Source organism: Thunnus thynnus, chromosome 8 (assembly GCF_963924715.1).
Source record: "Thunnus thynnus chromosome 8, fThuThy2.1, whole genome shotgun sequence".
Classification (NCBI taxonomy): domain Eukaryota; kingdom Metazoa; phylum Chordata; class Actinopteri; order Scombriformes; family Scombridae; genus Thunnus; species Thunnus thynnus.
The window spans coordinates 2,332,190-2,351,988 of NC_089524.1; the positions used below are offsets into that span (position 1 = coordinate 2,332,190).

General features: G+C 38.0%; 1 protein-coding gene across 1 annotated transcript; it reads left to right on the forward strand.

The window, feature by feature from the left end:
- trmt1l (tRNA methyltransferase 1-like) lies at window positions 1–19,308 on the forward strand. The gene is made up of 16 exons (XM_067596120.1): window positions 1–102; window positions 1,761–1,865; window positions 2,821–2,883; window positions 3,823–3,936; window positions 5,591–5,655; window positions 6,982–7,138; window positions 9,420–9,540; window positions 9,654–9,733; window positions 10,744–10,996; window positions 12,062–12,274; window positions 12,363–12,553; window positions 14,617–14,683; window positions 17,329–17,492; window positions 17,585–17,650; window positions 18,061–18,187; window positions 18,671–19,308. The coding sequence occupies exons 1-16, from the start codon at window positions 42–44 to the stop codon at window positions 18,849–18,851; spliced, it is 2,028 nt and encodes a 675-aa protein (XP_067452221.1). The 5' UTR covers window positions 1–41; the 3' UTR covers window positions 18,852–19,308.
- The last annotated feature ends 491 nt before the right edge of the window (window positions 19,309–19,799 follow it).

Genomic DNA, 19,799 nt, shown 5'->3' on the forward strand with positions numbered 1-19,799 from the left:
GTACAGCAGAACATTTCCTGCGTATGTTGCTGTAGTTAGTAATGGCGGAGCTCAAAGAGGCAGACGCTGCTCAGCTTCACCAGGAGGACGTCGATATCAAACGTAAGTAAACTACACCCGTTTGTCGTTTGCTCACTAATTTCAGGACCGTGAAGAAGACAATAAATCGTAGTTTGGACATAATCAGCGCTGTGCTACGAATTCACGGAGAATTTGAGTTTATAACTGCTGAACTAAACGAGGGCCTCACCACGGAGCTCCGCCATAGGACCTAAATAGTCAACAACAACAGCGACAAAAGGGCTGAAGCTAATATTAGCCGAGCCGTTGTCACCACCAGCTGCCTGCTATAGTATAGTTTTCTTTACAGGCTTTGTCAGAATGTAAAATAAGCGGTGTGCTGTAGTTTCGGTTGACACGGTCTCTTCACGGAGCTGCACTACAGGACCGCAGAGCTGTCCGGTTATTAACGGTTTTATGTTCACGGAGCCGTTGGATCGATATCAAGTCTGGATTATAAACCGGGCAACTACCCAGGAGCCCCAGCAGCCTCAGATTTCCTCCAAATCATCTTAGTCCACACAGTGGTGGAAAGTAACTAAGTACATTTACTCAAGTACTGTACTTAAGTACCATTTTTAGGTACTTGTACTTTACTTGAGTATTTCCATGTGATGCTACTTTCTACATTTCAGAGGGAAATATTGTACTTTCTACTCCACTACATTTATTTGACAGCTTTAGTTACTTTTCAGATGAAGATTTGACACAATGGATAATAAAACAAGCTTTTAAAATACAACACATTGTTAAAGATGAAACCAGTGGTTTCCAACCTTTTTGGCTTTTGACGTCTTACAAAAAGCAGTGTGTAGTCGGGGTCACATTTCACATGTCTATGAGTTGTTAACAGCTCCACCAAATAGTGATTTTTCCCTCTAAACTTCTCACATGCTTTCATTTCAATAAATGTTCAAATGATCCAATATTTCACCAAAAAGTCAAAGATTAGAGAAAAAGTCCAAAAACTGAAAACAGATTTGTGTATCAGAACTTTGTTTTTTCTTCTTTCCTCTCCCATTAATCATCTCACGACCCCTCAGATTTATCTGCTGACCCTTTGGAGGGGCCCGACCCCTAGGTTGGGAACCACTGGACTAAACTAGCTAACTGTATATAAAGTAGTGTAAACTAGCTCCACCTCCAGCAGCTACAACAGTAACATGCTGCTCTAACACTGATGCTTCACTATTAATAATCTAATGATGTCATATATAATAATATATCAGTCAGAGGGACCAAACCACTACTTTTACTGCAATACTTTAACTACATCAAGCTCATAATACTTATGTACTTTTACTGCAATACTTTAACTACATCAAGCTCATAATACTTATGTATTTTTACTGTAGTATGATTTTTATGCAGGACTTTTACTTGTAATGGAGTATTTTTTACATTGCTGTATTAGTTATTTTACTTAAGTAAAGGATATGAGTACTTCTTCTAGCACTGGGTCTACATAATCTGATTAATCTCACCCTTAAATCTTAATCTGAACTCTTAATCAATTAGGTGTTTGATAGATAGACAGACTTCAGTAACCTCAAAGGGAAATTAAAGTGTTACAGCAGCCAGTTGACATAAATCAAAATAGAAAAACAATGAGGTCAGTAAAAGAATCGTCTTTGTGTACTTCTGTATTTCAAGTTGCCCCGTTAGGGTGGAATAATGTTCTTACGTCTCTGTCTCTGCAGGCGGTGATGGTGGAGACGCTCCTTCAGCTGGTGATCAAGTTGCAGACCAGACGGTGAAGAATGAAGCTGCTGCAGACGTTGATACCAAACCCTCCACCACCACTGGTACTTTTTTTCTTTTTTTTTTTTTAAAGAATATATTAATTACATAACAGCTCAGACGTGACATTCCAAATAAAATGAGTAGGTAAGAGTAAGAAATAAAAATAATGGGAATAATATCCTCCAACCCTCGACCAGCCTACAGCAGAGAAAGACAATATGAAGAGAAAAAAGAGATAAATATATGAGCAAATAGCAAGGTTTTTCTCTGTAATATGGAAGATGACAGCGTGGGTCCAATATATTTTAGTTTGGGTCCCAAACTTTATAGAAAGCGTCCACTGAGGAGTGAAGATGTATTCATTAAAGATAAACTCCATTATAAGATTGTGTCATGACTTTTCTTAATGGAGCAGCATCCTTGATCCTAAATAGCAAAATATTCCTCCTGGCAGCAAAAGTCAATATTGAATAGAAGTCTTGTGTTTAATATTTATAATATGACCATCTGGAAGACCAAGTAGGAGGCACGTAGCGTCTAACGCTATTGGAGCAGCAAAAATAACACACAGTTCATCCATAATACCACACGAATAGCTTTGTAGCTTCACACACATGACCAGAAACTGTGAATGTAATCACCAGTCTGAGAGTTACAATTACAGCAGAGTGGAGACACATTAGCATTGTTTTTTTGAGCAGGTGATATATATATGTGTGTGTGTTGTATAATCCTAAACTGAGTAGATTTAGTTTGACTACAGATAAATATTTCCATAGCATGGATCCACACTTCCTGCCAGTCTGGGTCATCAATAGATGACTGGTAATTTAATAACAGCAGTTTGTGTTTTATATTGATCATTGGACATCAGTGATAAGTTTACTTTATTGAACTGTCAATTTCATGACAGGATCGTGGACTAAAACTTAACATTTTCAATTTTTTTTTTTTTTTAAATAACTTGAAAAACAAATAAAATGACAAATATTTTTTGCTTTTCTTTGCTGTCAACAGAGAGACACATCTCCATCCAAACTAAACTGGAGGGCCTGGAGCTGCTGGTCGACCTCAATGGTGGTGAGTGGAAAATCAATCAATCAATCAATCAATCAAATTTTATTCATATAGCACCTTTCATACAAGTCGAATTCAACGCACAGGATGGTTAATATAGATGATGAGACTAATGCACATAAGATACAAGTAGAATACCAAAAAATTAAAACAAGGTGATTTGTAAAATGTAAGTAAAATAAATAAATACATAAATAATAGGTTAGAAAGAAAAAAGATTGAATAAAATCTACTTTAAAAGAATGAATTTAATAAGATGACTGTAAATGGTAAGAGAAGTTAAAATAATGAAAGAAAATACAAACAATAAAAGTCAAATTTAAATTTTAAAACACTAGATTACAATAAAACTGTAAAAATAAATTACATAATAATAATAAAACTATAAAATTATGATACACTACATGAAAGTCAGGATAAACAGATGGGTTTTTAGTCCATGTTTAAAAAAAAAATATGAATATTTTCAGTTCCTCTCAGATCCTCTGGAAGGTAAAAAAATAGGCGTAATGGTTGAAAGCAGTAGGTTTCATTCTGCTTTTTATGCTAAAAACAGAAGAACCAGATTATCTGAGGGGCCAGCTGGTTCATAAATAAATAAAAAACCTTTCTGATAGATAGTCTGATGCAACACCATGTAGGTCTATCAACCAGTGTAAAAACTTGTAATAGCCTGCTAGTTATGAAAGTGCGCATTAGTCTCTCTGTGCTGCTTAATAATTGAAATATAATAAGACGAAATGGGAATGAAAGGACATTTTGAGATTGATTGTGGTTTGGTTTTATTCTGTCATCAAACAACCAACATAAAAAGAGATGAACATGCACTCAAACGAACCAAATAACCCAAACTTTAAACGGCTTAATGAACAAGCGAAGTGTTCACACGGCATAAAAGTTCTGTGTTTGTGTTTTTTTTGTGTGTGTGTTTTCACCCTCCAGCGGGGCGTAAGTCTTGTCCTCTGTGTCCTGAGGAGAAGTTTAAAGCCTGCTACAGCCACAAGCTCCGCCGACACCTGCAGAACCTCCACTGGAAGGTCTTCGTAGAGTTTGAAGGTAAGAAAGTGAAGCACGGGTGGAGGCTGCGTCCAAAAACCTGGAAGACTGTTCCTGTCATATGAGACGACTGACTAGAGCTGCAACTATTATGATTATTCTCCCTATCGATTCATCTGCTGATTATTTTCTCGATTAATTGTTTGATATATAAAAAGTTACAAAACAAGGAAAATTGCTGTCATAAATTCCTAAAGGTGTCCAAAACCCAAATATATTCAATTTACTGTCCAACCAACCATTCATTTATTTACAGGTCCCTCTATTTTATACTAATTTCCTGGAGATTTTCAGTGTAATATCCCGATATGTAACGGAAAATTAAAAACTATATATATACATATATATATATATATATATATATGATAAACATGTAAAGAAGATTTTAAAAGCAGTACAGACCGATCTTAATTGTTTTAAATTAATCAGGCACTACATACCAACTCAGGCAGCTCCAGTTATTTATGCACGCTATGATTTTTCTCTCATTTCTCAATATTGTATGACAGTATGGACTCAAGCATTACCATCCACAATCAGACACCTCACATCCTTATACAAAACCTGTCCGGTGGCATCACTGTCACATACTGGAATAATACAATCTACTTAGTTTTGAGAGCTTTACTCATTTTTGTTTTCTTAGATAAGTTTTCAGATGTATCAACAGTTTAGCCCCTGAGCCTCTTTCTAGATATATCCAAAGACAAGACAGTACCGGAGTAACTAGCAGCATGGTGAATGGCAACTGTAAAATACCATATCGTAGATCTAAATTTGGACAATCACCCTTCTCCATACAGGGCTGTCAACTCTGGAACTCATTACCAACTAAAATCAAATTAATTCCAGATATAAAAACTTTTACAACAAAAGTTAAGCGCTGGCTAAAAGCAAACCAGAGTTGTACCCATTTTTAGCTAATTGTATTGTTAATTTTTCTATTTTCTTTCCTTTTCTTTCAAACTATACATCACAATCAATGTATTTTCAGTATTGTACTTCCATATCTGTAATGCACCGTGGCTTTTATGATGATGAAAGCCGTGTATTTTAATTACACTGTATATGTATGTAAAGCCCAACTAGGGACAAGAGTTGAAAATTAGCAATAGCTATAAACTCTCTGTGCAGTACATCAGTTTCATGCTCTGTATTGGAACTATGTTAAATTGCATCGTCCCTATCAAATAAAAGGAAATAACAATCCAAATTTGCACCAAAATGTCCTGAAAACTGACCATTTCCTACCTGCAAATTACGTAGAAATTTTTATACATTTTCAATTAATTGTTTGATATATAAAAAGTTACAAAACAATGAAAAATTCCGATCACAAATTCCTAAAAGTGTTTTCAAATTGCTTGTTTTGTCCAAAACCCAAATATATTCAATTTACTGTGGAAAATTAAGAACTATATATGAATCCAAATTTGCACCAAAATGTCCTGAAAATACCTGAAAATTACGTAGAAATTTTCCAGGGAATAAGTATAAAATCAAGCGACCTGTAAAACATGTCCACATAATTCTGGCCACATATGCCACATATGCCACATAATCAGGCTGTATCTGAAGACACTAATCAAATCTACATTCATACAGTTTAATTAGTATATTTACCTTCTTCTTGTTGATCTTTGACCTTTAACAGGCCAGAGGATGTGTATCTGCCACCTGCCCTGCAGAAACCTGAAGCCCAGCCTCAGCGGAGATCAGGTGAGATATCAAACACACAGACAGTCTGCAGCTCAGGTTACCGTTAGTTTCGAACAGCAGCTTCAGGCTGTAAAATGTCCTAAAAATTAACTGTTTTATACCTGCAAATTACTTAGAAAATTTCCAGGAAATAAGTATAAAAGTAAAGGACCTAAATAAAGTGTTACCCATAAAGAAAATTACTCAGACTACGTTGAAACTCAAGTAAATATTCATGTTTTATTGAAAAACCTCCCTGTAATTTTTAATCACAGTGAAAAACTTAATTCAGATTGTATCTCACCTACTTCACTCGTCATATGAAGAACAACTTTATCGTTCTTTTGACTGAAAATTTAGTTTTTTTGCAAGATTTGTGCACTGAGTGAAAGACTCTCGGTTACATTACAGGCTGCAACTAACGATTATTTTCATTATCGATTAATCTGTCAATTATTTTCTTGGTTAATTGATTAGTTGCTTGGTCTATAAAATGTCGATCACTGGTTCCCAAAGACCAAGATGACATCATCAAATGTCTTGTTTTGTCCACAACTCAAAAATCTTCAGTTTACAGAGGACTAAAGAAATCAGAATATTATTCACGTTTAAGAAGCTGGAATTTGTACAAACGATTAATCACGTATCAAAATAGTTGGCGATTAATTAATTAACTATAGCTCAAATTCACACTGCAGCAGGTCCCAAAACTATTAAATCAACGTGTTAGCGCTGACGTTGGGAAACTGGATAAATATTCTTCTCCACACAAGTGGAACAACTGGCAGAGGATATTAATATTAGACGAGCTAATCCCTTTTTAATCATTTTAAATCTCTTTTAGCTGACACAGGGCAGTGTGCATTAATTCAGCTTTAACTTTAATGTGCATATATTGCTTTTTATTGCTTTAATATATTTTTATATTATCTGTTTGTATTTTCTTTTATATTTGCCAATTATCTTAATTGTTTCTTATACTTTATACTTATATTGTAATCAGGTCATTCATGTAAGAGAGAGCTTGCTCTCAGCGGTCTAAATAAATAAAGGTTTGAATGAATGAATTCATTAATTACACTAAAAAATAACTCAATCAACTTGAAGATTACAACACTTCCTCCATTTTCTTCATGATTTCTACTAAATTAAATCATCCTAACCAGGAAACTTGCTAAGATTTTACAGTTAAATTGCTTTAGGAAACTGCAGGACCCGTAAAATAATCTGCATATCGTATAAACCGCTCTGTGAGAAACATTTTGGATAAAATCTGTGTTCCTGCCATGGAGAAGTACTGTAGCTGCAGTTCTTTTGTTTTTATTTTTTTTATATGATCCCCTCCAGGCGTCAGGCAGACACGTGGCTCACTATCACTGTGTGGTGTGTTCGGTCACCATCGCCCGTAAGACCGACATGATCAGCCACCTGAAACGCCACGTCAACAAAGGAGAGACTGAGGCCAGCTACAGCGGGAGCTCAGATGTACCGTTTGAGGAGCCAGGTAATAAACACTGACATCTCAGCACACATGTGCTCCGGCAGCAAGAAGCTGGACGGTTCATTAAAGGGCTACTTCAGCTATTTAGTCAAATCCTACAGCTCACATAATCAGACTAGATGTTGTCTGGAACTAGAGCTGCAACAATTAGTTGATTAATTGATTATTCGATCAACAGAAAACTATTTTAATAATGGAATAATTGTTTTTTTTAAAGGGAAAATACAAAGTTGCTAGTGACAACATCTCGAACGTGAGGATTTGAAGCTTTTCTGTGTCGTACATGATAATAAACTGAATATCTTTGGGTTTTGGACTGTTGATCAGACAAGACATTTTGACGTCACCATGAGCTCTAAGACATAATTTTTTGACATTTTATGGAAAAAAAATGATTAATCAAGAAAATAATTGGCAGATTAGGCAATAATGACACTAATCTTTAGTTGCAGCCCTCTCTAAAACTTTGGTTACCTTAATTTATTGAATATTCATTTGTATAGGGACAAGTATATAGCATGAACTAATGCCACATACCACAGCATTTATAGCCTAAGCTTGCAAGTTTGCAATACACATCCCTAGATGGGCCTTTTAAAATACATAAAACTCAACAGTAAAATACATATGGAACTGCACAAGACTCAACAAAACACACATTTAAGCACAAATCTCAACAAAAAAGTACAGAATAGCACAAGACGCTAACAGTGATACCATAAAAGTATCATAAAACCATAAGCACCATATCACTCATGACTACATGACTGATCCCACCTTTAAAAACTGTTTCAATCTGAGTTTAAAATGATTCCACATGTTGATCCTTCGGAACAGAAAAAGCCGTCTGTCCGAGGGAGGATTTATTAAAAGGGCTTACAATTCCCAGCAGACGCACCTCATGTTACCGAGCCAGAATACCTGAGAGGAACCACCGGGTCACCTGTTTTATGTCGAAGCTGCTATTAAAAAGCTTTTACTACATTCATGTGCTCCAGATCTCCTCATCCAGACCCTTCCTCAGTTCTGCCTCCGTCTGTTGAGGCACCAGTTTGAGCTCAAAGTTTGGCTAACGCGTGGACATCCCCAAGCAACAATATTTCATTTCTTTATTTGGAAGGACGACACACATTAAATGCACAATATGTAATTTCAGCCGCTAGGGGTCTCAATCAAAACAATAACAAAAGACAGAGTGTGATGATGGTGTGAAGTAGCAAGGGATCATGGGAGTTGTTGTCTTCGTTGTTAAATAACCAGCTTCACCGGGATAGGATTACTCCAGTGTTCATCATTCGGGATGTTTTTACCCGCAGAGGTCTCCTCCTCTCCAGAACAAACGTACACGCAGATTAAAATCATTAAAATACTAATTAAAGCTGTTTTACCTAAAAAAAAAAAAAAAAAAAAAAAAAAAAAATCAATATTTCTCTGACGATGTTTGGTGACCACCGGACTTCCTGGAGGGGCTGTTAGCCGAGCTGCTGCTAACGTTTGCCCAGTTTATTTCTCTGATAACTTTAGATCCAGACATCCAATGACTAAAATCCGTCATCCGGCTAAAAGATATAGTTAAAAGCGACCTAAATTTATCATGAAAATGTGGCTTAAAACTGAATAAAAGCCAATTTATAACAGTTTCTGTGGAACAACCACAACGCCGATGTATTATCTTGTATGTGTGTAAGTTACTCTTTGGTAGACGCCATTGTAGCGGACAAACACAGCGCCGCCGTATGCATCTTGTGTGTGTTTACTCTTTGGTAGAGGAGGTATGACGCCATCGACAGGCGACCAAATGAAACGGTCCGTTACTTTGATTAAATTACAGATTTCTCTGGGTTTGAAAATTGTTTGAAACATTTGAGATAATGTAAGTACACAACTCAACAACATATATAACATAGGTCTAGTTGTTTTTAGACATTTTAATGTGGAATAATTACATATTATACCTTTAAATCAACATCTCTGTAAAAGTGCCAGCGTTAGCCAGCTGGCTAATTTTCAACTGCAGCCCTTTGACGAGATGTTTTGAAACATAGAAAATGATAAAATGTACAGAACGAAGACAACAAGACACCATAAACAAAACAATACAGCAGCAACAAACACCATTTTGGCGTATACAGCTGCAAGCAACACGAAGCAACAAAACACAGTCAAGCAATACAGACATAAATAAAATACGATAATCGTTATGTAGATAAATATAAATGTAAAAAGTACTGATATAGTGACAATCCTTCAGTGTGCTTTAATGTCTCTTTTAATGTGTCAACAGCTCCGTCTGGTCAGGCGTACGAAATCATGAAAGAACTGGGAACCAACGTCCAGCTCCTCCCGAACCACACCACGCCGCAGAAGAGCGACACCTACTTCAACCGCAAGATGAAGATCAACAGGTCAGCAGCAGCGCTCACATTCATGATGAAACAAGACATATTTCTGCTTTATGAATTTATCTTTAACACTGACTGTGAACATACATTGAGGGTTTTTTTTGTGTGTGTTTCAGGCAGCTGGTGTTTTGTTCGCTGGCTGTTCTGGCTGAAGAGAGAAACCCGTTGGAGTGTCTGGATGCTTTTGGAGCCACAGGTGGGACAGAAAACATCTACTGTAATCCTGCAAACCATTAATACATGTAAAGCTGCAACGATTAGTCAATTATTCAGTCGACAGAACATAAATTTGCAACTATTTTGAGAACCAAATAATCATTTCAGTCATTTTTTTTAAAGCTAAATTCTTCTCAGATGTGAAGATTTGATGCTCTTTGTTGTCATGCATGATAGTAAACTAAATATTATTGGGGTTTTGGTCTGTTGGTTGAAGAAAACAAGACATCTGAGGAGTCAGTTGGGCTGTGGGAAATTTTACAATTTTCTGACATTTTATGAACAATTAATGCACAATTAACTGGCAGATTAATCGATAATGAGAAGTTAGTTGCTGGAATTAGTAACTGTAATGTAATTACAGATCTTCAAATTAGAAATCCTTTACACTAAAGTAATCACATTATTGCCCGACACTGGTGACAAAGCAACATTATCATTCATCTTGAGTGGTTTTTCTGTCCACCTGGTGGATGTAAGTCCAATATTCATTCTCTTTTAGCTCTGTTTTTACTCTCTACCAACTCCTGAGGGAAATATCTGGCTCTTTAGCTGCTAAATGCTCCACTATGTTCACCAGCTAGTCTACAGCTAACTGTGTCTGTTTGCCGTTTGGTGATGAGCAGGTAGTGCACAGCGGCTTTTTACAGCTTTTTCTCTGAAAATGACGATATGAGAGCGCTGAGAGTGAACCAAAACAGTAAAGTTGCAGCCAGATGGTTAAACAATGAGCTGAAACTCACTATAAAGCTCCGTAAAAGCAAGAGGAGCTGCAGAGTCATTGATAATTCTCTCTAACATATTACACACTGTCAACTCATACATTGATATTATAAAGATTTTAGTTGTAGCTGCTTAAAGCTTTGAAGAATCTCAGAATGAATGTCGTGTTCAGACAAATGTTTCTTTGTAGTGAAGATAAAGTTGTAGAAAGTCTAAACATTTAACGCTCTCAGACTCACACACTCCTTCTTCTTCTCTGTCTCTCAGGGATTATGGGCCTCCAGTGGGCGAAGCACCTTCGTAACGCAGTCAAAGTGACCATAACGGATATCAGCGACACGTGCGTCAAAATGATCAAAGAGAACTGTCAGCTCAACCATATCCGAGTGGACGGAAGTTCACGAGGCCCCCGGGGGCCCGACGGGGCCGGTGGAGAAGTAGAGGGGGTACCCATAGCTACAGTGGAGGTCGCCAAGATGGACGCTAACGTCATCATGCATCTGCGGCCCTTTGACTACATGTGAGTGGGAAGATTTGATCAAGCTTATTATTCTGATTATTTAAAGTCCTTTATCAATACTTTCTGACACTAGTTGGGTGAAGAAGAGTACGTTACATTATAGTGATAATTTAGCCTTTAGTGTGTAATATTTGTTAAACTGCACCGTCTAACTGAAAAATAGACACATTACAGTCTAGAAAAAAACACAAAAATTCAAAATAGAATTAGAAAATAAAGAAAAACCTCACATTTATCATATTTTAAGGATATCTTGGAATTTTCTGTATTTTCTTTAAACAATATTCAGGCACCCAAATGCAGGTTTTTCTTGCTGTAATCATTCTATATTGGCCATGAAAAAAAAACCTTTTTTCATGGCCAATATAGCTTTCAGTGACAGCTTTCAGTGACGCTGAAAGCTGTAGGAAGGTTTTTTTTGATGAGCAACAAAATCCAGTCTGTGTTTTGCGCAAAAATGTTTTTTAAATTTTTTTTATTTAATCTGAAGTCTTCAGCCATCTGAGTTAGACAAATAAAGTGAATTTCTTCCACAGTTAGTCATTTTAATGCCAAATTTCCTCTTTTTGTTACTGTCCTTCAACTGCAGCTCAACAGAGAAACACAAAGGGGGATTTTTGTAACTAGAAAGACTGTAACATTGAAAGATATCTACTTGATTTGACTCATTTGGACGCTGAACCTTCATGTTAGCTTCAGATAAACTTTTAAATACATTTCTTGTACAGAAGGAGGACTGTGGATTTTGTCACATCCATAGTAAGGTCATTATGAAGGAATCTTCTAATGGTCAGTATGAACAGGAGGAATGATTACAGCAAGAAAAACAGCTTTAATGTTCATATAGGCTCCTGACTGTTGACTTAATAAATTGTGAACTCGTCCTTAAAAGTCAGACACAGTTGTTAGTGGCTTGTTTTCTGTTCTGGTGTCATTTTTTTACCCTATGATCCCTTTTATTAAGCTGGATGCATGATGGGGTTTTTAAAACTTGCATAACAAAAAAAACAAAAAATATCGTAAATACTGTATATGCTGTTAATTTAATCACTTTATCTCTTTCAGTCACTTGGATCCGTTTGGTACCGCCGTGAACTACCTGGACGCTGCCTTCAGGAACGTCCGGAACATGGGAATCATCTCTGTGACGTCTACAGACACGGGCTCGCTCTACTCCAAGTCACCCAACGTCACCCTGCGTCACTACGGCTGCCACATTGTACGCACAGAGTACTACAGAGAGTTGGCCGCACGCATGGTGGTCGCCACCGTGGCCAGGTAGACGTGTTTATTATGTCTGTTCTAAATGTGATACTTAAAACTGGAGAAAAAACCATCCTGACTCCTCGCTGTCTGTACTCTCCAGAGCGGCAGCCCGATGTAACAAAGGCATCGAGGTGCTGCTGGCGGTGGCGGTGGAGCATTTCGTCCTGGTGGTGGTGAGAGTCATCAGAGGTCCCACGCCGGCGGACGAGTCCACCAAGAAGTTACGGAAACTGGTTCACTGTCAGTGGTGCGAGGAGAGAGTCTTCCTCAAACTAGGAAACATGGTGGACGGTGAGTTCGACAAGAGCGGTGTCCGTTATAGAAACTTCACATCTGCACAGAGGAAGCACGCTCGATGTGATACTGCAGCATATTTTTTAAAAGGTTCTACATATGACATTCAGCCCCACTAGATGTCGCACTAACACCAGCATCTTAGACCAAAACAAATGTGTGTTTCCTTTACTCAGTAAAGTTCGAAAAAAAAAAAAAAAAAAGAAACACACAACGGCTCCTTAAACTCAGATCAAACTGTCAAACTAGGCAGAGCTGATCAAACACGGATCAAGATTCTGTTACTGTGTGGCAGAAATGTTTGCAGAAACATATTTTACTGGACTGTTTAACTGGAAGTTGACAAAGTTTGTGAAGCGGCCGCCATGTTGGAAATGGACACGGTGGACATGGAGGGACTCAGGCCCTGTTTACACTGGTATTAACATACGTCTCCATATGCGTCCTGAGTGACCACTTGTGATCGGATCTCACTTCCCAGCTCTATATGCAAATAAACAAGGACATCATTTCCGTTTTCAAAGACCAAATTCGTTGGTTATTCGAGGGAAACCGGTTAGGGGAACGAGAAAAACAGGTAAAAACGGGAGGTGGGTTACGTTTTTAATTCACATGAAAAACAAAATAATTTGTTTATCCTGTCATCAGACAAGTCGAACAGTTTTGGACGGAGAGTCCTGTGTCTAGTCTGTCTGAAAATAGAGGACGTCAGTTGAGTAGGCGGTCCTTCAATGTGGCCCAGGATGCATTGCGTTTACACTGCTAAATGAATGTGGCCACATGCGGCCCAGACCTCCTCCGAATGTGATCTGAGTGATCGGATCTCAATCTGTCCTCAATGTGTCTTGGGTGTGGCAAAACAAAGAGCAGAGAGACTCGGATAACAACAGACGCAGAGGGAGTCATGACTTCATTCTCTGCTCAGGACGCCATTACTCCACTATATCATAGCAAATAGTTGTTTGCTGACATCCAGTGAGGCTGAATGTTGTTTATTGCACCTTAAAGTAGAGGAATGTGTGTTTTTACTGACGGTTTTTTATAGTATCAACTAAAAGGAGAAAGACATTCAGGAAGCTTCCATCATGAACGATCACTTCATTTTATATCAAAATCACAATTTGAGTACAATTTCTTTTTTTTTTTTAAACAGTTTTTATTGTGTTTTTAATGATCGAAACTTAGAAAACCAGTCATGACAGATCGTATAAAATATAACAGAAAGAAATATAAATTCATAAGAATGTCATACAATACAATTATACAATAAAAAGAGAGATTTTAAGCCAGACCAAAAAGAGAAAATGATTTTTTTTTAAAAGTAAATAATAATACTGAATAAGATAGATAAATAAAAAGGGTCTATAAAATTTGTCAATAAATGGTCTATCTGTATTCTCTTCCTATAATCAAGAGGAATTAATAAGAGTAAACTAGTAATTAGTAGTAAAGATTGTGGTGAGTTATAAAAGGGGATCTACCCTCTTGTTTTTAATCTTAAGAGCCATGATTTCAATTTCTAACTTTCATTATTGACATCAGGCTTCATGCAAGAACATTTTTCTATTTACTCCTAAATCTCTGAGATTCCATCATCATTAGCATCACAGACAGACGCCCCCCTAAAATGTCGACCTGCTCCGCTCGGCGAGTTTCATTCACAAAAATGTTCCCAGAAAAGAGTGAAAAGAAGAATTTTGCTGCTGTCAGAAACCAGCAGTGTCAGCAGTCGTATTAGAGGAGCTGAAACAATTTGTTTGTACGACTGGTTCCTGCATGTGTTTAAGCTATAAAAAAAAGTTTTATGTTTAGTCATCAACCGTTTTGGCTTCTCAGCTGACAAAAAAAAAAAAATACAGTCAAAGGCAGAGTTTTGGCTTCTTAACTCTTCTTCTCAGCTGTAACTAACTAAGATTATTCAGTGAGCCAGCTGAACTACAAACGTCTGATCAGTTTCTCTTTGCCTGCCGTTCTGTAATGCTCCTCTTCTGCAGAGATGGAGAAAGCTGCAGTAACTGTGGAAAGTAAATTATGTTGTGATCCTTGTGTGTTTCCTCCAGACACGCTGCCCTGTAACTGTCATGGAAGTCTGCCTGGAAAGACGGCGGTGCAGCTGGGACCGTTATGGTAAACCTCTCAGTGTCACCTGAAAACTCCTGAAACAGATGAAAAGTCTAAAAATAGAGAAGCAACTTTCATATTTTCAGATCACTGTCTAAAATAAAATTAATAAATCACTGTCAGAAACATTTACTGTATAGTGCTGGAGAAATCAAAATCAATAATAATTAAAAGTCCATCTTGCCTTCTTTTACAGGCTTTTGAGACAAAGTTAACAAGTTAAAGACGTCAGAATTAATTCCAGTATTTGAACGTTTGTACACCAGAATATTTCAGGGCTTTGTTGAGACCTTTCAAGGAATATTAAATCATCTTCTTCTTAACAACATCTGTTTTCCTCCTCAATAGAACAGCAGCTCTCAACTGTGCAACTAAAGAACTTGAGCATAAACTAGATGTAACATCTGATTTGAAGTTTGATAAGCGCACATATGTTCTTAATTTTGACTTTGAGATATTTTTAAACCGTTTTTCTTCTAACTTCAGTAAAAAGCTAAAACTGTTAGGGCCGGTTAATATACTGATATCGTGATGTGAGACTAGATATCGTCTTAAATTTTGGACATTGTAATATTGTGATATGGCATAAGTTCCTTATTTTAAAGGCTGCACTACAGTAAAGTGACTGTTCTAGCTTTTCTATTATTTCCCTTTATCCACATAGTCATTATACCCACATTACTGTAAATATGTTGTGAAAGCACCAATATATGATCTTTGATTTTGCCCATATCACTCAGCCCTAAGTTAACATCACAACACAAATGATTCCTGTAGATATAAAGCAGATCCACCTCCTCAAACACTGAACAAATCTCTTTTTGTCACGTGTGATTTACTCTTTACATAAACAAGATGTATTTCAGTGTGGTTATGATCCATGTGAACACATGTTAGTGTTTGAACATGAGCTGAAGAGTTCGGAAGTGAGGATGTAAACGTGTGTAAAATGTGCTGCAGATAAACAGAGTTTTGTTGCTTGTTTGTGTTTGAGTGAGAAAAGTATTGACATTTGAAGGCTGTGGTCCAGAGGTCACTAACTGGCGGACCACGGTCCGGACCCAGAAACTGTCCCATACGGACCCAGACCTACAGCCAAGACAGAAGGTTATGATTTAAAACCTGACGGGGAGCTTCTATTTTAACTGGCGCAGCTTTTGTAGTCTTTACGGTAGACGGTGAAGGTTGAGAAGACGAGATGTGAAACAGAAAAGGGGAAATTCTGAAGTTAAGCAATTTATTTGAACATTTTATTTATTTTCTCTTATTTTCAAATGCAGCCCTATTTTATTTAGTAGATGAGATCATTATTATTATTATTACATTAAACATATCAGCAGTCATACAGATATGTTCAGTTCTATGTTACGTGACAATAAATATTGTCAAAAAGTTTCTGAATTGTACTGAATTCATTTGATTTGACAGTCAGGTATTGATTACATGCAGATGTTGATACAACTACAAGGCCACTTAAATATATATCACACTAAATAGTTAAGACATTATGATCTGCCGGACCTTTGCTTCAAGAAATTTTCTCTAACTGGACCTCTTTAAATTTTAGTTGAATACCCCTGCTGTAGTCACTGAACGTTTTCTATGTGAAAACAATGGTTAGGGTTAGGGGGTTATGGTTAGGGTTAGGGCATTAGGGTTAGGGCTAGGGTTAGGGGGTTAGGGTTATGGTTAGGGCATTAAGGTTAGGGTGTTAGGGTTAGGGGTTATGGTTAGGGCATTAGGGTTAGGGCTAGGGTTAGGGGGTTAGGGTTATGGTTAGGGCATTAGGGTTAGGGGGATAGGGTTATGGTAAGGACATTAGGGTTAGGGCGTTAGAGTTATAGTTAGGGCATTAGGGTTTGGGGGTTAGGGTTAGGGCATTAGGGTTAGGGCATTAGGGTTAGGGTTATGTTAGGGCATTAGGGCTAGGGTTATGGTTATGGTTAGGGCATTAGGGTTATGGTTAGGGGGTTAGGGTTATGGTTAGGGCATTAGGGCTAGGGTTAGGGTTATGGTAAGGACATTAGGGTTAGGGCGTTAGGGTTATAGTTAGGGGGTTATGGTTATGGTTAGGACATTAGGGTTAGGGCGTTAGGGTTATAGTTAGGGGGTTATGGTTATGGTTAGGGCATTAGGGTTAGGGGATTAGGGTTATGGTTAGGGCATTAGGGCTAGGGTTAGGGTTATGGTTAGGGGGTTAGAGTTATGGTTAGGGCATTACGGGTTATGGTTAGGGGGTTAAGGGGTTAGGGTTATGGTTAGGGGGTTGGGGTAAGAGTTATGGTTAGGGCATTAGGGTTAGAGGGTTATGGTTAGGGGGTTAGGGTTATGGTTAGGGCTAGGGGGTTAGGGTTATGGTTATGGTTAGGGGTTAGAGTTATGGTTAGGGCATTAGGGCTAGGGTTAGGGTTATGGTTAGGGGGTTAGGATTATGGTTAGGGCATTAGGGTTAAGGGGTTAGACGGTTAGGGTTAGGGTTTGTGTCACAGTTTGATCCATAATTGTTGCTGTTGTGTCGACTGTGTGAGGAGATTAAACGTGTGGACTCAGTGCAGGTAACCAATCATAAAAAACTGTAAAAGCTAGAGAATGATGATAATCCTCACATGTATAGTACAGTTACAGGTGTGTGTGTGTGTGTGTGTGTGCAGGGCCGGCCCTCTGTTTAACACAGGCTTCCTGAGGAGGATGCTGTCAGCGGCGGTGAAACACAGCATGGACGACATCCAGCCACTCGTCAAATCTCTGATCTGTGAGTCTGAGTGCACGACTCTCAAGTCTTTAGTCCACGGACCGTCTGCTCTCACCAACCAGGGTAAAACCACAACCTCTCCCTCTCTGCTCTGATGTCTGTGTGACAAAATGACCAAAACCCATGTTGACAGAATGATGTGATGTTCTCTGCAGTGGAGTGCGGAGTCGTCATTAAGACTTTACAGAGTGGAGAGGAGTCGGGACCTGCTGATCAGTCTGGTGAGTCTCATAATTAACTGAGCTTTTGTCCTTGTAGTTCTACTTCTGTCCACTAGATGGCAGAGACTTGACATCGAAGTGAAAACCTAGATTTGATCTTTAACCTCTTGAACTCCTAATTTCACCCTTAAGTTTCTTCTTGAGTGTCTTTTAATCCAGGAAACACCCTCTTTTCCTACATTGTGTGACAGTTTCTCATATTATGTATTCAATATCTGCTTATTTTTCAATGGCTGCACCATCACATCAAATGGAAATATTCTGTTCATTTCATACACATATCCCCAAAGTTCACTCTGACATTTTTGGTATCTTTGGAATTATTTGGATCTCCACCTGAATTGAAAGTAAAGTTTTGTGGGTTTGAACACAGTCTCTCTGTTAAGAGATAATTTCTTGTTTCTCTGCAGGAAAGAGGAAGAGCGGAGAGGAGTCGGGGAATGTCGTGAAGAAGCTGAAGCCTGATGCGTCTCTGGAACATCCGCCTTTCTACTACAGCATCCACCGCCACAGCATCCGAGGCATGAACATGCCCAAGTGAGTGACCTCTGACCTCTTTGCCTCTGGGTTTCCTCTGGGTGTGTAGCAGTTAGTGAACTGTTTTCCAGTACAGCCCAGTGCTGAAATGTGGCCGTTCATATAAAACTTGTTTTCATCCCAAATTTAAGAAATTAAAAACATGAATTATTAGACAAAATGTCCTCCCAGTTACACACAGATGTGATTTTAAAGGACAGGTTTTTTAAGTCTGTCTTAAAACAACAATCAGGCGTCCAAATGGACATTAAAACCTGTTTTTCTTGCTTTAATCATTCCTCCTGTTCATTTGTTCAATGTAAGTGACAAAATCCCCAGTCCTCCTTCTGTGCAAACATGTATTTAAAAGTTTATCTGAAGCATATATGAAGCGTCAGCGTCCAAATGAGTCAAATCAAGTCGGTATCTTTCAACGTTACAGTGTTTTTAGTGCTGACTAAAGTTCTAAGTCTCTATAATTTGACTTGATGTTTCTCTGTACAGGTTGAACAAATTCCTCCAGTACCTGACGGAGGCCGGCTTCAGGGTGAGTCGGACTCACTTCGACCCGACGGGGGTTCGGACCGACGCCACGCTGGTGCAGTTTAAATCTGTCCTCACCAAATACAGCGTCCCCAACGCCACCGCCACTCAGACGAGTGTGAGCACAGAGAAAACGGTGTGAGTGACGTAAAAAAAAAATGAGCAGGACTGAGGTGGACTTATGTCTCATTTTGACTCCGCCGCTGCTGTTTTCTATCAAGTTCTGACTACTGCACTGATATCTTAAATACCCGCCGACTGCTTTCTGTTCAGACAAGCTTTTACTAGAACAAAGTAAAAAAACTCTTAAATCAGAAACCAAAACTGATGAAGACTTTGACTAAAAAACCAAACTGATCCTGCAGCACAGATGAGCCCATTTTATCCTCTGTTTCTCTATTTATTTTATTTTAGATTGCTCTTGAAAATTTATATGGTACAAGTTTGCCATTTTTTTCTTTTTTTTTTTTTTTTTAGCTTATTACTTGTATTTTTATGTCTTTCTTGTCTTATAAAACCATAATAAAATCTTTCTGCAAAACCTGAATCTTGTGGATTTCTGAGGGATGTGATGTCAGAGGGTCACCAAACGAAAACTTTTGTACAAGAGTGAAACATTTGATTTGTATTTTGCAGTCATTGCTTAATTTTTCAGTTCTGACACAAAGCTCTCGTGTGGACGAGCGTAACAGGGCTGCGTCCTCAGTGGCAAATCACTTTTGGAGGGTCAGGTCAGTGGTCCAAAGTGTAACAAGTGGTGCTGAAAGCTCTACTATATGTGGCCGAGACAAACTCTACTCAAGCCTTCTGACTATTTTATTGAATTCTAATTGGTGACAAATTGAATACAGTTTAATGTCTTGCACCATTTGTGGGGAATTTACTTGTACTGAACTAGATCTGAACTGTCAAGAATGACTAAACAAACATCAGAAACACAGTGTGTGATGTAAGTGACAGCTGAAGAAACTATTTTGTGTGCGATAGACATCCTGGAGATTGATGATATATGGTTATACAAATAAGAGGAAGTTGTAGAGTTATAAAAAGAAAAGCCAGGAGAGACTCGGGGTTCCTTTTTCCTTATGGC

Excerpts from the sequence above, each read along its gene's own strand:
- trmt1l (XM_067596120.1), top strand. The coding sequence starts at position 42 with ATGGCGGAGCTCAAAGAGGCAGACGCTGCTCAGCTTCACCAGGAGGAC. Across the intron at positions 10,997-12,061 it reads CTGCGGCCCTTTGACTACAT|TCACTTGGATCCGTTTGGTA; the intron begins GTGAGTGGGAAG and ends TATCTCTTTCAG. Across the intron at positions 14,684-17,328 it reads GTGCAGCTGGGACCGTTATG|GGCCGGCCCTCTGTTTAACA; the intron begins GTAAACCTCTCA and ends GTGTGTGTGCAG.